The 17,526-nt window shown below is 44.3% G+C and overlaps 1 protein-coding gene across 1 annotated transcript in view; it reads right to left on the bottom strand.

The window, feature by feature from the left end:
• The window catches only part of ZFYVE26 (zinc finger FYVE-type containing 26), a 64,569-nt gene that overhangs the window by 30,055 nt on the left and 16,988 nt on the right, over positions 1-17,526 (bottom strand). Inside the window, exons 11-23 of the mRNA XM_047736967.1 lie at positions 14,750-15,361; positions 14,421-14,507; positions 13,489-13,557; positions 12,583-12,734; positions 10,295-10,496; positions 8,898-9,161; positions 6,857-6,976; positions 6,601-6,765; positions 5,862-6,080; positions 4,740-4,842; positions 3,135-3,880; positions 1,248-1,444; positions 469-573 (exon numbers count right to left, since the gene is read on the bottom strand). Coding sequence (XP_047592923.1) covers positions 469-573; positions 1,248-1,444; positions 3,135-3,880; positions 4,740-4,842; positions 5,862-6,080; positions 6,601-6,765; positions 6,857-6,976; positions 8,898-9,161; positions 10,295-10,496; positions 12,583-12,734; positions 13,489-13,557; positions 14,421-14,507; positions 14,750-15,361 — 3,041 coding nt within the window. The remainder of the gene's footprint in view (positions 1-468; positions 574-1,247; positions 1,445-3,134; positions 3,881-4,739; positions 4,843-5,861; positions 6,081-6,600; positions 6,766-6,856; positions 6,977-8,897; positions 9,162-10,294; positions 10,497-12,582; positions 12,735-13,488; positions 13,558-14,420; positions 14,508-14,749; positions 15,362-17,526) is intronic.

The following is a 17,526-nucleotide window of genomic DNA, read 5'->3' on the forward strand; positions in this document are numbered from 1 at the left end:
ATGAAAAGACATTTTCATATGTCATAATCAAGGTCATTAGTAATCATGGAAATGTAAATTCGAGCATGAGATACCATTCTACTGGCACAGAGGACAATGCTGGACAACACCATATCCTTATGGTATTTGGTAAGAGGAACTGCAAGCGGTCTACTGAGCTGAAGAGCAATTTGTAATGTCTCAGTAAAGGTGAGGATGCTCACGCCCAGTGATTCAACAATTCCACCAGTAGATCTACATTCTGTACTCAAAGTACGGAGCGTAGGGTGATAGTACAAATGCATCCATTGCATTATTCTCTACACTTCTCCCTCTGTTGGTAAATTTTACCCACACAAAAAGAAAAAAGAATGTGACGTAATTACAAAAAAATGTGGACACTGATACATGGAAAGGGGTCTACAGTCAGGTAGGGAGTTGCAACTCTGAGAAAGGGAAAAAGGGGAATACCACTCAGGAAAATAGTACCTTTGCTTCTAGAATCACGTTCATGACAATTGATGGGTCCTCATTGCAACAGTTCCTCAGGCTCTGCCAGTCACACCACACTGGGGTAGACTGCAAACCTAGAATCTAAGGAAAGATAGGAAGAGCTATTAAACCACACTTCAGCTTACCCCTCTATGAACATTCAAACTCATCGGAGTTTCCAGGGATGGGCCACCCCTAGGTTTCTGTCCCAATGTCAAGCTGTCAAAACTTGCCAGGAGAGAGGAGAATTAAAGCAAATGGAAAAATCAGCATAAATTTTATATTTGCTATGCAGCCATACCACTGAAATCTATCTCCCTGGGCCTCTTGATCTTGAATATAACACACATCCTGAAATAATCTTTCATTTTCAAACTGTCATGTCTATGCAACCTTTCAAAATGGCTCTTGACATTTAAAACAATCTTTAAAAAAGACATAATAAAGATTAAGATCTGTAAGAACTCTTGAAAAACAAGGAACACATAACAGACATAAAACATGCACAAAACTCAAGTACACATGTGAAAGAGGCTTTGCGGACTGTTATTACTATCCTTGTTTGATGCACACATATTTAAAATTACAAAAGGAAAATAACAGGAAATAGAGGTAAGGTCTCTTTTCATTGTTCACCCAAGAACAGAAGCCAGATGCAGGACAAAAGCCAGGCCCAGATCATCTGTTTCTTAAAGTCCAGCATCACTTGAGAAGAGGCTGGAGTTGGTAATATGGTGGGAAGCCTATTTCCTTCTTCTTGATGCTGGGAACCATACCTTCTGATACACCCGCAGCTCTGCCAGCTTTCTCTGTAGCTCACACTTCAGTCCGTCTTGGACAGCTGTATCCGAGATGCAGTATGCCAAGATCTCCAAGCACCACTCCAGGGGCCACCTGTCCACAAGCTGTAGGGTTAGCCGACTTCGCAGAGATGCGTCCTTCACAGGGAACAGGAACTGCCAACCCTCTTTGTCTACAAGACAAAAAGATGTCCAGAGGTAGCAAGCCTGGCACTGGAAGAGCTCAAAAGTCCAGGCTACTCCTTAAGAGAAGGGCTTTGTTCAATTTCATAAAACAGGAGCTTGGATCCTTAAGATCCTTCTGACCTTAATTAATTTTTATACTTAGAACCATTATATGGAAAGGAGAAATGCTATATGCCCTCATGTTTCTCTTTTTGCAAACTTAATCACAGTCATGAGACTTTCTGAAAAGAGAGAGAAAAGGAGACAGGAGAGGAAGAAAAAGGAAGAAAGGGAGAAGGAAGGAATGAAGGAATGAAGGAAGAAGAGACGGAAGAACAGATGAAGCTCTCCACGTTTTGTGATAGCACTGGGTCAGACTCAGACTGTAGGTGGAACTTTGAGTATTCCCTGCAGTTTCTGCCCTGTGTCATACAGAACTCTTCAAAGTTATTTCAGGTAAACCAGTATGACCCCCTCCATGCCCTCTGTCATAATTACTCAGTAGATCTTTCTCTCCTACACCCATTTCACAGATCTGAAAACAGACTCAAAACAGTTAAGACTGCACAGCCAGTCACTGGATTTCTCCACCTTCTCTTGGAGGGATTTTCTCCTTTCTGCAGGGCAGTCAAGCCCCTAACTGAGAAGCCATTTCCTACGGCATGCCTAACTCTTGTCCCTGCTCAGTGGAGTGTTACAGGTCATTGCCCTCAACTCCCTTAAAAGCTCTTTGGGAGTTTTCATTTATTTTTCTCAGTGCAAAAAGGTGGTTTTATTAAAGCATGGGGACAGGGCCTAGCAGCAGAAAGAGATGCCTCATTGGGAGCTTTTAAAATAGGGGTAGTCGAACAGGCCCACGGTCTCTTTTGTTTTTAAGATTTTATTTGTAAGTTATCTCTACACCCAACATGGGGTTTAAACTCACAACCCCGAGGTCAAGAGTTGCACGCTCTATCTACTGAGGGAGCCAACCAGGAGCCCCCAGTCTGTTTTTACTTATAAAGTTGTGTTAGAATATATCCACACCCATTTGTTTATGTATTATCTCTGGCTGCTTTCATGTTCTAATGGCAGAGTTGAGTAGTTGCAACCGAGATTGTATCGTCTCCGAAGCCCTTTAGAAAAAAAGTTTGTTGGCTCCTGTTTTAAAGTCAACATTTGCCTGAATTCCAGCTTGGGCTTCTGGGGGTTAGGCTCAGATATCTGTACTTTATAGAATTTTCCAATGATTCTGATATGCAGTGTAGAGGATACTGGCTATGAGTGCCTGTCCTGAAGTTAGATGGAGGGTGCCTGGATGGCTCAGTCAGTTAAACAGCTGCCTTTTGCTCAGGATCGAGTCCCGCATCGGGCTCCCCGCTTTGACAGGAGTCTGCTTCTCTCGCTCCCTCTGCCTCTGCCCCTCCCCACTACTCCTGCTCTCTCTCTCGCATGTGTGTGCTCTCTCAAATAAAGAAAGAAAGAAAGAAAGAAAGAAAGTAAGAAAGTAAGTTAGATGGGAGTGGGGTTCTAAGCTCTGCTCCAGCACTTACTATCCTGGGCAAGTTTCCTATTCTCTGAGCCTCAGTTTCCTTTTAATATGATGAGATTACGGTGGCAGCTTTCTCTAGGGTTATTGGGATCAAATGCAATGACAGACTCATTGAATGCTCAACGTTATTAGCACCAGGGAAGGGGGAGGCACAGCCTTCTGCTCACCACATGCCGCAGCACAGCTCAGGACTGCATCTTTTACGTTGCTCAAGTCGTCCATGTCTCGCCCATACACTTCTGTGAGCTGAAGTGCTCGGGGCCAATCTCTGGCTACCAGGGCTTCCTCGAAGGCCTCTGTGAGCACTTGTAGGGCACTGGGAGAGTGTAGGCCCAGGAGGACGGTAGAGAGACTGGTCTGGCCACAGAGACTCGCTGCCAGGCTCTGCCCCTGCTCAGTGGACCGTCGTAGTGGCTCCCAGGCAGCCAGGAGGGAGGCCTTGAGCATAGGGAACTGTTCTAGGAGGCGCTCACACTCCTGAGCTACCTGCTCTGCACTCAGAGGCACCTCCCTGCGGCCACGAAACTCCTTCCATGACAAGCTGGGCTTGGTGAGCTTTGGCCCCTGGGAAGCCCCCAGACAGGCCACTGTGGCCAGCAGCTTTGAGCGAGACTTAAGGAAGGCCAAGGCAGAGGACGTAAGGGCTGGGAGTGATGACTCCCTTGGGGAGGAGCGGGGCTTTCTCTCCACTGTGGAATTCCCAGTTGGCTTTGGTGAGCCCAGTGTAGAAAGTGGGAGGTCTTCCAGGCACTGGGAGGTATGTAGCTGGACAAGGACGCCCAGGTGGGTCAGAAGGGATGACATCTGCTGGCTTTGCTGGGAAGAGCAAAGGGCAAGAGGCTCACAGCAGCAGTTCACGATGACTTTCGGCACACTCAGGCTGAGCCCCTCTCGGGCCAGAAGGGCTGCCAGCCTGGAGGGAGAGAAGCAGAGGAGGCACAAAACCTGAGCGCACACGCATATTACCCAAGCTCAGAATTCGTTTGTTTATACAATCAAATGTAAATGTAGACTTTTTAATTGTTACTCTTAACTCTCTCTTTTCTCCTCACATGAATGCCAGCCTAACAGACACCCTGCTCTGCTCTCAATATCTCACTTGATATTCTATCTGGGAGATCTGTCCACATCCCTCTACGGAGAGACCCCCTCATTCATGTTTATATCTACATAGTACTCCATTATGGGTTGAACCATAATTTATCAATTTATCTAGTCTTCTATTACTGAACAGTGGATTTTTCTTACCTGTTTCTATTACATATAAGACTAGAACAAAATGACTTTGTATATATATAATTTTTCACGGGTCAGGAAAGCCACAGGGTACATTTCCCCATGTGGATTGCTAAGTCAAAGGGTATACAAATTTGTTTTTTTAAATAAATATGGACAATCTGTCTTCCCACAGGGGTTGTACCAATTTATATCTCACCAGCAGTCTCTGAGAATGCTTGTTTTCCTATAGTGTGCCAACTAATGAGTTATCCAATTTTTGGATTTTTGCTTATTCATAAGTGAAGATTCATCCCTTAATTTTATGCTTGTAATATAAATGTTGGTAGAGGTGGTGAAACAGAAAGAAATGAGGCAGACTGAAATTGAAGTTTAATGTAGCAAGAGTAAACAAAAATTAAGGGAAAAGTCTGAAAGAAATCCCCACTCTCTGTACTGAACTCAAGCACAACCCCACTGAGCCCTGGCATTCCTTAATGAAACGAAAACAGTTCTAAGAAGGCCCATCCGTGCTTAAGTCCCAGAGTAGCTCCTACCTGTCTGGCGGAACTTGTCGCTCAAGTAGGAGGTGTGACACAAGTTGGGAAGAGCTCTGTTGCAGGAGAACAAATGGATTTCCCACCTTGACCTCCAAGTGATCTGCAAAGATAAAGTGACTTTTGTTTTCACCACTGACCAGAACAGCTCAGAGCCCTGTTCCCCAGAATTAATAAAAAAAGGGTAATGTCAAAATGAAGACTACATTGAGGGGTACCTGAGTGGCTCAGTTGGTTAAATGCGTGCCTTGGCTCAGGTCATGATCTCAGGGTCCTGGAATAGAGCCCTGAGTCTAGGCGGGGAGCTTCCTTCTCCCTCTCCCTGCCATCCCTGCTCATGCTCTCTCTCTCACTCTACTCTCTCTCAAATTAAAACAAACAAACAAACAAAAAAACCTTAGGAAAAAAAAAGAGTACACTGAGAGCCCTTCTGTTGATATTTTCTATGTAAAGGGTATTCTCGACAGGACCCTGATTGCAAGTTTACAATTTATTATGCTCTAAAGACTTCCAACCACAGCACAGACTTTAGTGGGTAGGTCTAGCCACAAACAGCTCATCCTGCTCTCTTCACCATGACTAAAGTGCAGGCAACACTTGCTCTGTGGACTGAGATAAGAACCTGGCCCTCATGTTACAGCTTGATCCTCACCTGGTCCTCAAATCCACAACAGTCTGAGAGAGGTATTTTTTGTCATTAATGCAATCAGAATTTACTGAGTACTCCCATGTGCTCTACAGTTGTACTGGGCAGTGGGGAGACAAGGATGAGTAAAACACACAGATAAGTAAGAGTGGACTCTATAAATCTAGTGTTCATGGCTACTGCTGTACTCACAACCTCTCTCTTTTTTTTGAGAAGGGGCAGGAGTGAGCAGAGGGAGAGAGAGAATCTCAAGCAGGATCCATGCCCAGTGTGAAGCCCAGCGTGAAGCCCAGTGTGGGGCTCGAACTCACAATGCTCAGATCGTGACCTGTGCCGAAACCAAGAGCCGGACACCCAACCAACCGAGGCACATAGGCGACCCAGTACCTAGAACCTAATTTGTTGTGCACCCTTCCTCCTCCCTGCTCTAAACACTGGGCCAGTCATGTCTCCATCTCCTCTCTCTTGTGACTTACCAGGGTCAGAGCTCAAGCTCCGAAGGAGAACTGTAGCCATGGTGCTGCAGTAACTGAAAAAGGTGCCCATGTAGTCAGTCTGCTGGCTGCCTGCTGGGGTGTGCTTGCCCAAGTTCTTCTGGAGGAGCTGAGTCTGGATGTGCACAGGGTGGGCCTCAGCCTCTGGAGCTTTCTGGGCTGCCTGCTCCACCAGCGAGGACAGTGGAGTACTCCTGGGTTCTGGAAGGAGTTATGACAGGAGAAGGGATGGAAGCGTTAGTCTCTGTTTCCGGCTCTGATCAACAGGGCCTTCGTTAGCTTAAGTGCTACACTTACAAGGTAGCTATAAAATCCTACACTGGTTGCCTGTATGAGTGACTCTCAGCCAGGAAAGCTTTGAGTATAGAAAAATCAGGGTTGAGAGTCCTGTTTTCACCCCAGTGTCTTTGGGGTGGAATGGCTCTGTGGAGAGCAACGGTAATCTTTTAGCGAAGGTTGATCAATATTTACTAGGTACCTTCCGGGTGTATTCCTCATTAAAAGTCAGGAAGATGTATCAGCTAATGGAGCACGAAGCATCCCTTCACTTGAGTAGGGGAGAATCAGGTGGAGTTAGCACGTCAGAGGCAAGCCCTGATGAACGAGGGGGCCGTAAGAGCCCAGTCCCGGAGTGCTCAGCCTCTGCTCTAAAGTGCTGCACTCCTGGCTCTTTCCTCTCCCTCGGTCAGCCCTCATCTGCTGCCACACGTCGGGCCCATACCTGGCAGCTGTAGTCCCTCTCTCAGGGACTGGAGGACCCGATCCAGCTGCTGCGAGAGGGCGGCACGGCTGGCCACACAGTCCTCGGTGAGGCTGGGCCAGCATAGCTGAAGCAGCTCAGCCACGCTGCACCTCGGAGGGCCTGCTCCCTTTTCTTCTACACTCTCTGTGGGAAGCAAATGAGAAGAGTGAACTCTGATGTGGACCTAATATTCCACACCTAGGAATCAAGAGAAAAAGGGAGAAATGCAGCTCACCTGGTTTAGTTTGTCCGGCTGACGTAAGTGGGTAATTGAGGATCTTACTGATTTGCTGAAGAACGACCGGAAAACCTCGAATGCCATCAGCATTGAGAACCACGTGGTCTAGCCGTCGACCTGGAAACGGATCGAAGGAAGAGGGAATGCAGGACAAAATCAAGCACTTTCAAAGATCGATACTCAGTCCTGTATTTACTTACAAAAATTTTATCTTCTCCAGTGTTAGGGAGGAAATATATGCTGTGCCATTCTGGGTGAAACCAGTTTACCTGGCTTATTCCATGCCTGAGGTTCCAGAGCGACCTTCAGCATGATGCCTCCACTGTCAACAGCAGCAGACCCAGCATCTTAGGCACTCCGCTGGAACTGCTGTCCCAGGCCAATCACTTCTTGTGAATTTGCCTTGGTCATGCCCTCAGCTGAGAACCTGAGCTGGGATCGTATCTATCTTCTCTCTTTGCTTAAAGTGGCATCTTGACACCCTGATTAGACTGAACAACTCCATGGATAAAGATTATTCCTTATATCTCTCTTGTACCCCCTACACTTCAGATAATCTGGAAATATAGTAGGTACTAAATTAATTCCTAACTGATTGACATGAAACCATCTCAGCTATTAACATTCTGAGTAATACCTCCTTTCATTTTCAAGTAGGAGTACTAGGTGAGAGGGAGGGAAATTGTGTGATTAAAAACAGCATTGCACATGCCACAGCAGACTTTCTTAAAAGGACGATGTGAACATTAAAGGACATTTTAACCAACAACTCAGAAGTGATGTGCAGGGGTGTGCAGAAAAGAGGTACCACAGCAGGCCTACGATCACTATCCTTTGAAAGTCTTGCTTGCAAACTTGCCGTTGGTTGGCAGCTGCAAACATTGACTGGTAAATGGTTTCTGACATGGATATAAAATGAGCCAAAGAACACCTGCTTTCCTTTTGAGAGTCTAGAATTTTGGTACATGCGGGGCAGAGATGGCGCCCCATAAAAGCCTTGGGCGTTGAGTCTCTAATGAGCACCCTTGTAGACACTTGTCACAACTACCGCTGGAGGAATTAAGCACAGCCTGTGTGACTCCACAGGGAGAAGACTCTGGGAAGCTGTGCCTGGTTTCCTTCAGACTTTATCCCATGAGACTTTTCCCTTTGCTGATTTTGCTGCATATCTTTTTGCTGAAATAAATTTCAGCCATGAGTATGACTATATGCTGAGTTCTATAACTTCTAATGAATCCCTGAGCCTAGGACTAGGTATCTTGTCATGACCTATTCACCATTCTTCTCTTCATATTACTGACAGAGGGGTGCTGTTTCCAATGTTTGGTGTGTGTATCAAGGATGCGTAGAATGGAACTTTGCCTAATCCTTTCTTCATATTCTTCTACCTTCATATACTAGATTCCTTCAAGAATTCCATATACACATTCTGGGACATTATTAACCTCAAAATATAATCCTCCCTCTAGCTGTGATCCATGAATGATTCCCTTATGCCACATTTACAAATTCAAGACTGTTCTGGGTTTTAGGTTACATGGGGTTCATTCTGGCAGGGGCATGCAGTCTAAAGGCACAATTTCCATTTATATAATTTTTTTAAAAAGATTTTATTTATTTGACAGAGAGAGAGAGAGATCACAAGAAGACAGAGAGGGAGGGAGAAGCAGACTCCCCGCTGAGCAGAGAGCCCGATGTGGGGCTTGACCCCAGGACCCCGAGATCACGACCTGAACCGAAGGCAGAGGCCCAACCACTGAGCTACCCAGGCGCCCCTCCATTTATACAATTTTTGAATATATATTTCGTCTTTGAATTTATCTATAATTTCCCTAAATGAGTGCAGATTGCCAAGTCTATTAAAAAGATAAGTGTCTCAGACTATATTTAAACCACCAGACTGGACATGAGGAAATTAACTAATACTCCTTTCTCCCTGTCCCCAGTCAGTATTTTCTTCTTATGCAGTTTATCAAGCATCTCAGAAACCCATCCCCTCACTGGAGAATAAGGAATAAATCTGAAGAAGCACACTCACCCCGGCTCTCAAGGCTAATGTTCAGACGTCGTTCAGCTGTTTCCAAGAGCTGCTTGCAGGTTTTCCAGAGCTGGCACTGAGAGCAAGCAAGGTCAAATGCAGCCATGGCAGGGGGACTGAGGTCTTCCAGAACCTCTCTCAGGGGAGCAGTGGGTTCCACCAGGGAATTGCTTATCCAGAAGTCCTCCTGGAGCGTGGGGATGGGTTCTCCAGACGTGCTGAGTAACTTGTCAGTCACATCAGAGATGGAGTAAAATACCATCCCTGGACACCCAGAGATGGAATAAAAAGCAAGAGGTTAACATGATTCTCACTACTTTCATTCTGAAAAATAGTTACCTAAAAAAAAAAAAAAAGTTTGAGATCCTTCCGCACAAGATTATTAGCACCATCATTACAGCCTGCTCTTATGGACTCAAAACAATCTTATGAAAAGGCAGACCCAGAGAAACTCAAAGTGGTCAAGATGACTGGGGGCTTCTTCCTAATGGGATCTAAAGGTAGGTTGAGAAAGAATGAGGTGTATTTGTGTGTGCTAATCAGAAACAATCTCTAAAACACATTGCTAAAAAAACCAGGTAGAAAATGGGACTTACTGTTAAGAACACATTTATAATACAAACAAAAAAGATATGCAGATATTCTTTTGAAGAGGTATGGTGAATTTCTGGGAGAACGCAGAAGGAGCAATCTGTGACGGTAGTTGATGTGCGGAGCCTGGGTGACTAAGAGATGTGGAAATGTGGGGCAGGTTCCACTTTCAAGAGACCATGAAAGGATGGGCTTTTGCAGTGCTGTCCACTTTGGGCACTAACACCTGTGAATCCTATGCCATCAATGTTATACACGACTTCACTTTAAAGAAAAGTGAAGTGATATGTTTTTGTTTTTTTTTTTTAAAGATTTTATTTATTCATTTGACAGAGAGAGATCACAAGTAGGCAGAGAGGCAGGCAGAGAGAGAGGAAGAAGCAGGCGTCTGAGCAGAGAGCCTGATGCGGGGCTCGATCCCAGGACCCTGAGATCATGACCTGAGCCGAAGGCAGCGGCTTAACCCGCTAAGCCACCCAGGCGCCCCAATGAAGTGATATGTTTTATCCTGGAATAACTACATAGGAAGGAAATAAACTCCCAACCATTTCCCAAAGCCCAAGCCAGTGGCCATCAGAACACATGGGGGAAACAGCATTCACACCCTCCAGTTTAAACCCCATAGGACGAGCTGAATGGAGCAGCTCAAGTGGCAGGGATGGGACCACCAGGGTCAGGGAAGTTGGGCCACAATTAGAAATGGACTCTGTGTGTGTTAGCATTGCTATTTTTCAGGTGCTATGCCTACCTGCATGAGGAACCTATGATTTGCATGGCTGTTCCCTCACCCCCCACCTCCCCCGCACCTGCTGCTGCAGCGTTGCCAATGGCCTGTAGCGTGGAGCGGCCGCTGCCTGTTCTTCGAATGGTGCTGCTACCACCATCGGAATTCTGGTTTTCAATCTTGTGCTCTACCCGGGACAGCTCCTGGATCACCTCCTGGTAGCGCTCCATGAACATCAACTCCCCTGAGCTGGGTGAGGACTTCAGGTTGAACATGAACACCACCTGTCACGGGAAGAGGAGTGGGGGTTGTGCTGGGTCCGCTGAGTTAGGGAATCTAGAGATAGGAGATCTTGCCTAGCATTAGAGTATGGCTCAGAGACATATGCTTTGGAGGCTTGTGAGAGCACCTAATATTAGAAGAATAGATCAAATACAGAAATTATTCATAAAACTTAGCAAGAAAGCTGCTATGGCCCCCACAGAAAATACGCAAAAGACGTGATAGTTTCCAAGAAAAAATGCATATGACTAATTACATACGACTAATACATAGATGAAAAATGTTTTCCCTTACTAGTAATCCAGGGAATTTAAGTTAACATTAATACCATTCTGCATCTATCACAATGACAAAGTAAAAATAAACCATCATGGAGTGCTGGTAGGATGAACTGTCACAATCTTTTTTTGAAAAGCAATTTGACAATCTACAAAGCTTAAAAAATGTTTTTATTCTTTCACTTAGTAATTTTTATGAGAAACTCTCTTAAGGAAATAATTCAAAAGACTTAATGCTTGAAGGTGATAATCTACAAGGTTGAAAAGAACTGAATGTTGACTAGCAGGGAAATAGTCCAATGCACCTACTTGATCAGACTACTGTGAGGTCACTAAACCCAATGACAAGGCAAATGCAAAAAAGGTCCTAAATAAAGTTATAGATTCAACATAATTTTGGTTATATAAAAGTCATTCATAACTTGGAAAAGTATTGGCAAAAATATACTTTACCTTTAATATCGGTTGTTCTGGATAATAGGGTTAATACTTGTTAATATTTTTTGGTAATTTCTTGTAATATGCATGACTTCTTATATAACCAAGTTAAAAAAACAGGGATTTTTATTAAAAAAAAAAACAAAAAACAAAAACAAGGTCCCAGCAAAGGAAGAGGAGGCGAGGACTTTTAGGAATAAAGCCTTGGAGGGGGTAAGGGTGGGGGGGGGAAGAGGGTCCCAGCTGAATTCCTCTCTCAATTTGGGTGTAAAAAGGTTGGCAAGGGTCCTGTTCTCCCACAGAGGTTCAGAATTATTATCATTTAAGTCTGGGATCTAAAATGATTAGAGGAAGTTGAACAAAGATTCTTCCACCACCTAGATTTCCCATTTATTTCTCAACAACTGAACGCGAATGAAAGAAAAATTCTGACCTATTTGTTAAGGAATCAGCACAAGTGTAATAAAAATACCAAGAGAGTTTTAAAAACCAGAAGAGTAGGCTTTTATGCCATTAAATTTAAGCAATTTTTAGTAGAGGATTCTTGTATCTCTTACAGCTTGTACATAAACCTCTTAACATTTCCATGAGGTAGGACAAGCAGATATTACACTTAATTCCAATATTCAAATAAGGATATGCAATTTCTGAGAGTGTAAGAGTCTTTCTGACTTTTATTCCTTGTGCTTTTTCCTATGGAACATGATGAACATTCTAGTTTGGTAGTCCCCTATATTTGTATAGAATTAGCATTTTAGTTATTATTAAAAATTGTCTGCATCTGAGCCTCGGTGGCTCAGTTGTTAAGTGTCTGCCTTCGGCTCAGGTCATGATACCAGGGTCCTGGGATCCAGTCCTGTATCGGCCTCCCTGCTCAACGGAAAGCCTACTTCTTTCTCTGCCTCTGCCCCTGCTGGTGTTCCCTCTCTTGCTGTGTCTTTCTCTTTAAATAAATAAATAAAATCTTAAAAAAAAATTGCATCATTATTTTTAACTATATAAAAACACCTGTGTGTTCCCAGAAAGAGTACAAGGAAAGACACAAAAATATTTCACTATTTTGAAGTGATGAAATTGTGGCTAAATATTTTATCTTGTTGAAACACTGTTTCTGTTAAGAAACGATTCAATAGCTTAAATCTCCAGGATTAATCTTGAAATCCACAATGCTAAGGGCCTTGAACATGGAAACTCCCCTGTTGCTCCTGTTGGATATGGTCCGTCAGGTGCTCCTGAGGCTCTGGTTGCACATGCACCTAGCTTTATTTGAGGCCCAGCGGGGCCTGGAAAGCCATGGGCTGCCTTAGTTTTCCTTCCTAGGACAAGGTATGGCCTGGGCGGCTAACACCCGCTACACAGGTGCTCCCCTTACCTGGTGGGCTTCGGCAAAGTTCCCCCGGAGGATGCAGGATGCTAGCAGTGACTCGGGTGGGGAGAACATCATGGGGATGAATGAACTTTGAGACTGGGGCTGTAACCGGCCATTTAGTTCATTCCTTCCAGACATAGCGTTCAGACTTCCCTCTGTTGGCACACAAGAATGTGAGGGCCAGGGAAGCAAGAGAAACTGAGGAAAAACTTGACTGCTGGCACCTCCCACTAAACTCTTATCTTTAAGGTCCTTCTCTAAAAGTTCTGTAAGTGGGGCTTAATTCTTCCTCAGTTGAAGAGCAAACCTACGCTAGTACCTTTGAATACAAGACTTAGGTACCATTTTTGGGTTAGTCAGCTGTTTCTCTCTGCTAATGGGTGACTCCATGATGATTAGACAGCCCTTCCCCCTTTCTTTGCTGAAATCTGCTTGGCCATCTACAGAGCCAACCTTCTTCTTCTTCTTTTTTTTTTTTTTTTCAAATTGAGATATAATTGACATGTAAATTAGTAATTTACAATTATGACATACAATTATGACATTGTAATAGTTTTAGGTGAACAACAAAATGATTTATGTATATATTATGAAATGGTCAACCCGTTAAGTTTAGTTAACATCCATCATTCATCACACCGAGTTACAAATTTTTTTCCTTGTGATAATTTTTAAGATCTATTCTCTTAGCCACTTTCAAACATACAATAGAGTCGTGTTAACTATAGTTACCACACTGTGTATTATAGCCCCAGGACTTATTTATAACCGGAAGTTTATAGCTCTTAGAACCAACCTTCTTGAATGCAGGCATAAACTGTTCAGTCCAAGATTTTATACTGTGATGTAGGGCAACTCTCTACCAGTGAAAAGCTGCTTGAAGTTGGCAAATGTTTGGGACCCCCATACCTGAAGTACTTGTGCTCAGCTCACTACTTGTACTTTCCAGGGATGGATTGGAACTTCTGTCCCGGCCATCTAAAGGTATTAGGAAGAAAAGAGAGAACCAACCCTCAACTCCTTACAGTGCACGAGCTGGGGAGGGAAGAGGTAGTGGTGGTGCTGAAGGGGTAGTGGCAGAGGGAGAGGGAGAGGGAGAAAGAGAATCTGAAGTAGGCTCCAGGCCAAGCACAGAGCCTGACCTGGGGCTCCACCTCAGGACCCTGAGATCATGACCTGAGCTGAAATCAAAAGTTGGATGCTTAACTGACTGAGCCACTCAGGCATCCTGGTCCACCTCCTTTTAAAGGCAATTTGGTAATATCCATATAACTTTGACCTTGCTATTCTACTGTTAGGGACTTATTCTGTAGCTATATTCACACAGACACATATGTATGTATGTATGTATGTATACACAGAGATATATGTACAAGGTTGTTTACTATAGCCTTGTTACTAATAGTAAAAAACAGAAACAATTTAAAGGTGCATAAATGTATACAAAAGGGTATAGATAGCAGTGAAATGCTAAGTAGGCCTTAAATTACAAGGAGAAAAAAGTAAGTTCTCAATATATAGCATGGCACATCTGTTGTATATATAAAAGAATGTAAGTGAAAAAAGAAAAGCACAGTTGCCAATACATACAGTAAATACAGTAAATACAGTATGATGCATCTGTATGCATAAAATCCGACATACGGTTATATGTCATGAAAATTTCTGGAAAGAAACTATTAGCAGGGTTACCTTAGGGGAGTGGGACTGGGATAATCTTAGATCCCTTATTCTTTGTTTGGACCATGTGATTTATTTTAAAGAATACTAGACAAGTGGTAACACACCACTTGGCCTGGCACATTGGAATGAGGACTGGGGAGAACTCTTCAGAAGGTTACCTGGCCGGCTCCTTCTGGTCCGACGCCCCCGGCGAAGACCTGGATGCCCCGTGGCCATGGGCCGGTATCTTCGGGAAGGCTGCTCCTCTGAAACGGCAAACTCTGGGTCATATGGGAGTGTTCAGTTTTGATTTGACCCACCTCCTGGGAGGACAGGTAGGGGGAGATCTGGACTGGCTCCAGGAGACGGGTTTCTGACACTGGTTGCTATGGTGATAATGCCCTGAGTTAAGGTGTGACTCCCATATTACAACTCACTCTCCCACATTCCTGGGATTTTTTTCCCCTCCTCACTTTTGGGACCCACCAGCTCTCTTGTCTCCTCTCACCTGAGTTCTGGTTGCTTGTTACCACCTTGTATCTCCACTGGGCCTCCGAGAGAACCTTGGAAAACCGCTGCAGGCGGCTCTGCAGGCCATCTCTGCCTCCCGAGCAGCTCTGGCCTTCTAGCAGCTTTGGCTTCTCTGGGGGACTGTGGCTGCTAAGTTTATCCAGCTGCTCCTGTAGAAGCCTGAGGAAGGCCCCTATTGCAAATTCATCAGCCAGGAACCCGCTGATACCACTAGTAAAGTGCTTTAGGTCCAAAAAGCTGTGCCCATGGGGCCCTGGGGAACTGTCTTTTGGCTCTGTCTTTGGACAGCTTGGGATTGTATTAGCAAGGCTCCTGGGGACTCCCTGGCAACCCCGTTCTGACTTCATCTCGGGTTGTGCCGTGTGCTGAGGGCTCTCTGATGGTGACCTCAAATCCAACAGACCCTTCCCCTCAATGTCATCATCCTCAGCATAGTCCTCGGGTAGGTGAGGCTCTGGGTGAAGCTCGGTGGAGGTGATGAGGAGCAATGAGAAGATGTTTTCTAGAAGTTCCAGGCACAAGGCGTCGGGAATACTGCACAGATACTGCTGACATCTGGCTAGGTATGTTGAAAAGAGATCTGAAGCACCTAGAGAAGCACGTATAAGAGAAGAGGCCAGAGAAAAAGAAGAGAGAAAATGTAAACATTAGAAATACTACTTGGGGGTGCGCCTGGGTGGCTCAGTGGGTTAAGCCACTCACTGCCTTCGGCTCGGGTCATGATCTCAGGGTCCTGGGATCAAGCCCCACATCGGGCTCTCTGCTCAGCCGGGAGCCTGCTTTCCCCTCTCTCTCTGCCTGCCTCTCTGCCTACTTGTGATCTCTCTCTCTCTCTGTCACATAAAAAAATAAAAAAAATTAAAAAAAAAAATTAAAAGAAATACTACTTGGCAGGGGCGCCTGGGTGGCTCAGTGGGTTGGAGCCCCTGCCTTCAGATCAGGTCGTGATCCCAGGGTCCTGGGATCGAGCCCCGCATCGGGCTCTCTGCTCGGCAGGGAGCCTGCTTCCCCGTCTCTCTTCCTGCCTCTCTGCCTACTTGTGATCTCTCTCTGTCAAATAAATAAATAAAATCTTAAAAAAAAAAAAAAAAAGAAATACTACTTGGCAGACTCAAACATTCTCACAACTTTTTAAGTCATTTATTTTTTAATGACTACGAGAAGCAGTTATAGGGAGAAGAATAAGAGACTATTCAGCCGTATCTTTGCATGATTTGCAGATTTTGCTACCTTAATCAAAGGTACAGCTTACTGAACACTCATTATTTTGTTTCTGCTTTTAAATATTATTCCTCATTATCATAGGGGAAGAGGAAAAAAAATAAAACAAGAAAAATTAGAGAGGGAGACAAACTGTAAGAGACTCTCTTTTTTTTTTTTTTTAAAGATTTTATTTATATATTTGACAGAGAGAGAGAGATCACAAGCAGGCAGGGAGGCAGGCAGAGAGAGGAGGAAGCAGGCTCTCTGCAGAGGAGAGAGCCGGATGCGGGGCTCGATCCCAGGACGCTGGGATCATGACCTGAGCCGAAGGCAGAGGCTTTAACCCACTGAGCCACCCAGGTGCCCCTCTTTTTTTCTTTTTTTTAAAGATTTTATTTATTTATTTGACGGAGATCACAAGTAGGCAGAAAGGCAGGCGGGGGGGAGGGGAAGCAGGCTCCCCACAGAGCAGAGAGCCCGATGTGGGGCTCGATCCCAGGACCCTGGGACCATGACCCAAGCTGAAGGCAGAGGCCCCAACCCACTGAGCCACCCAGGTACCCTGAGACTCTTAATCATAGTAAACAAACAGGGTTGCTGGAGAGGGACGGGCTAACTGGGTGATGGACATTACGGAGGGCACGTGAGGTAATGAGCACTGGGTGCTATATAAGACTGATGAATCATTCTGAAACCAATACATTATATGTCAATTAACTGAATTTAAATTAAAAAAAGAGAAAATTTTTTTTTAAAAAATGTTTAAAAAACAAAACAGCAAAAAAAATATTATTCCTCATCTCCGACAAGCACTTCGTATTTCAGTTCCTGGAATGAAGGCAGCACAGAGATGCCTTATTCCTCAATTCTATTTTCATTCACTGTTACACTAAAGGGGATCATGAGCTACCTAGATCTTTCAAAAAATACTCACTAGTCAGAAATGACCATGCTCACTGGTGAAGGTCTATTCCAAAGCCACACGGAAGATAATGGAGCCCCGGTCACAGATGGCAAGTTAAGGAATTACAAACTATTAAGAAAAAAGGAAGAGGGGGTTCCTGGGTGGCTCAGTCAGTTAAATGTCTGCCTTCATCTCAGGTCATGGTCCCGGGATCCTGAGATCAAGCCCCACATTGGCTCTCTGCTCAGAGGAGAGCCTGCTTCTCTCTCCCTCTGCCTGCTACTCTGCCTGCTTGTGCTCTCTCTCTCTCTCTCAGATAAATAAATAAAATCTTAAAAAAAAAAAAAACAAAGAAAGAGGATAAAACATGAAGTTCTTTCATAATGGAGGTTGTAACCCAGAACATTGACTTAGAGACCCACCTTAAAAAAAAAAATAGAACAGAAAAATAATTGAGAGGATGCTCCATTTGGAAAGGTAAGTATTGTTTCTTAAAACTCAGTTTGTATATCTCTTACACAAACATATATATCTCACAAATTATATACCTAAGGGTAAACAGGAGTGTGATGTGAAATGCTATTTTCACTGTGGGTTATAGTAAAAAAAAAAAAAAAAAAAAAAGCTTTTGGAAAATACGGCACTAA

The sequence above is a fragment of the Lutra lutra genome, chromosome 7 (genome assembly GCF_902655055.1).
Source record: "Lutra lutra chromosome 7, mLutLut1.2, whole genome shotgun sequence".
Classification (NCBI taxonomy): domain Eukaryota; kingdom Metazoa; phylum Chordata; class Mammalia; order Carnivora; family Mustelidae; genus Lutra; species Lutra lutra.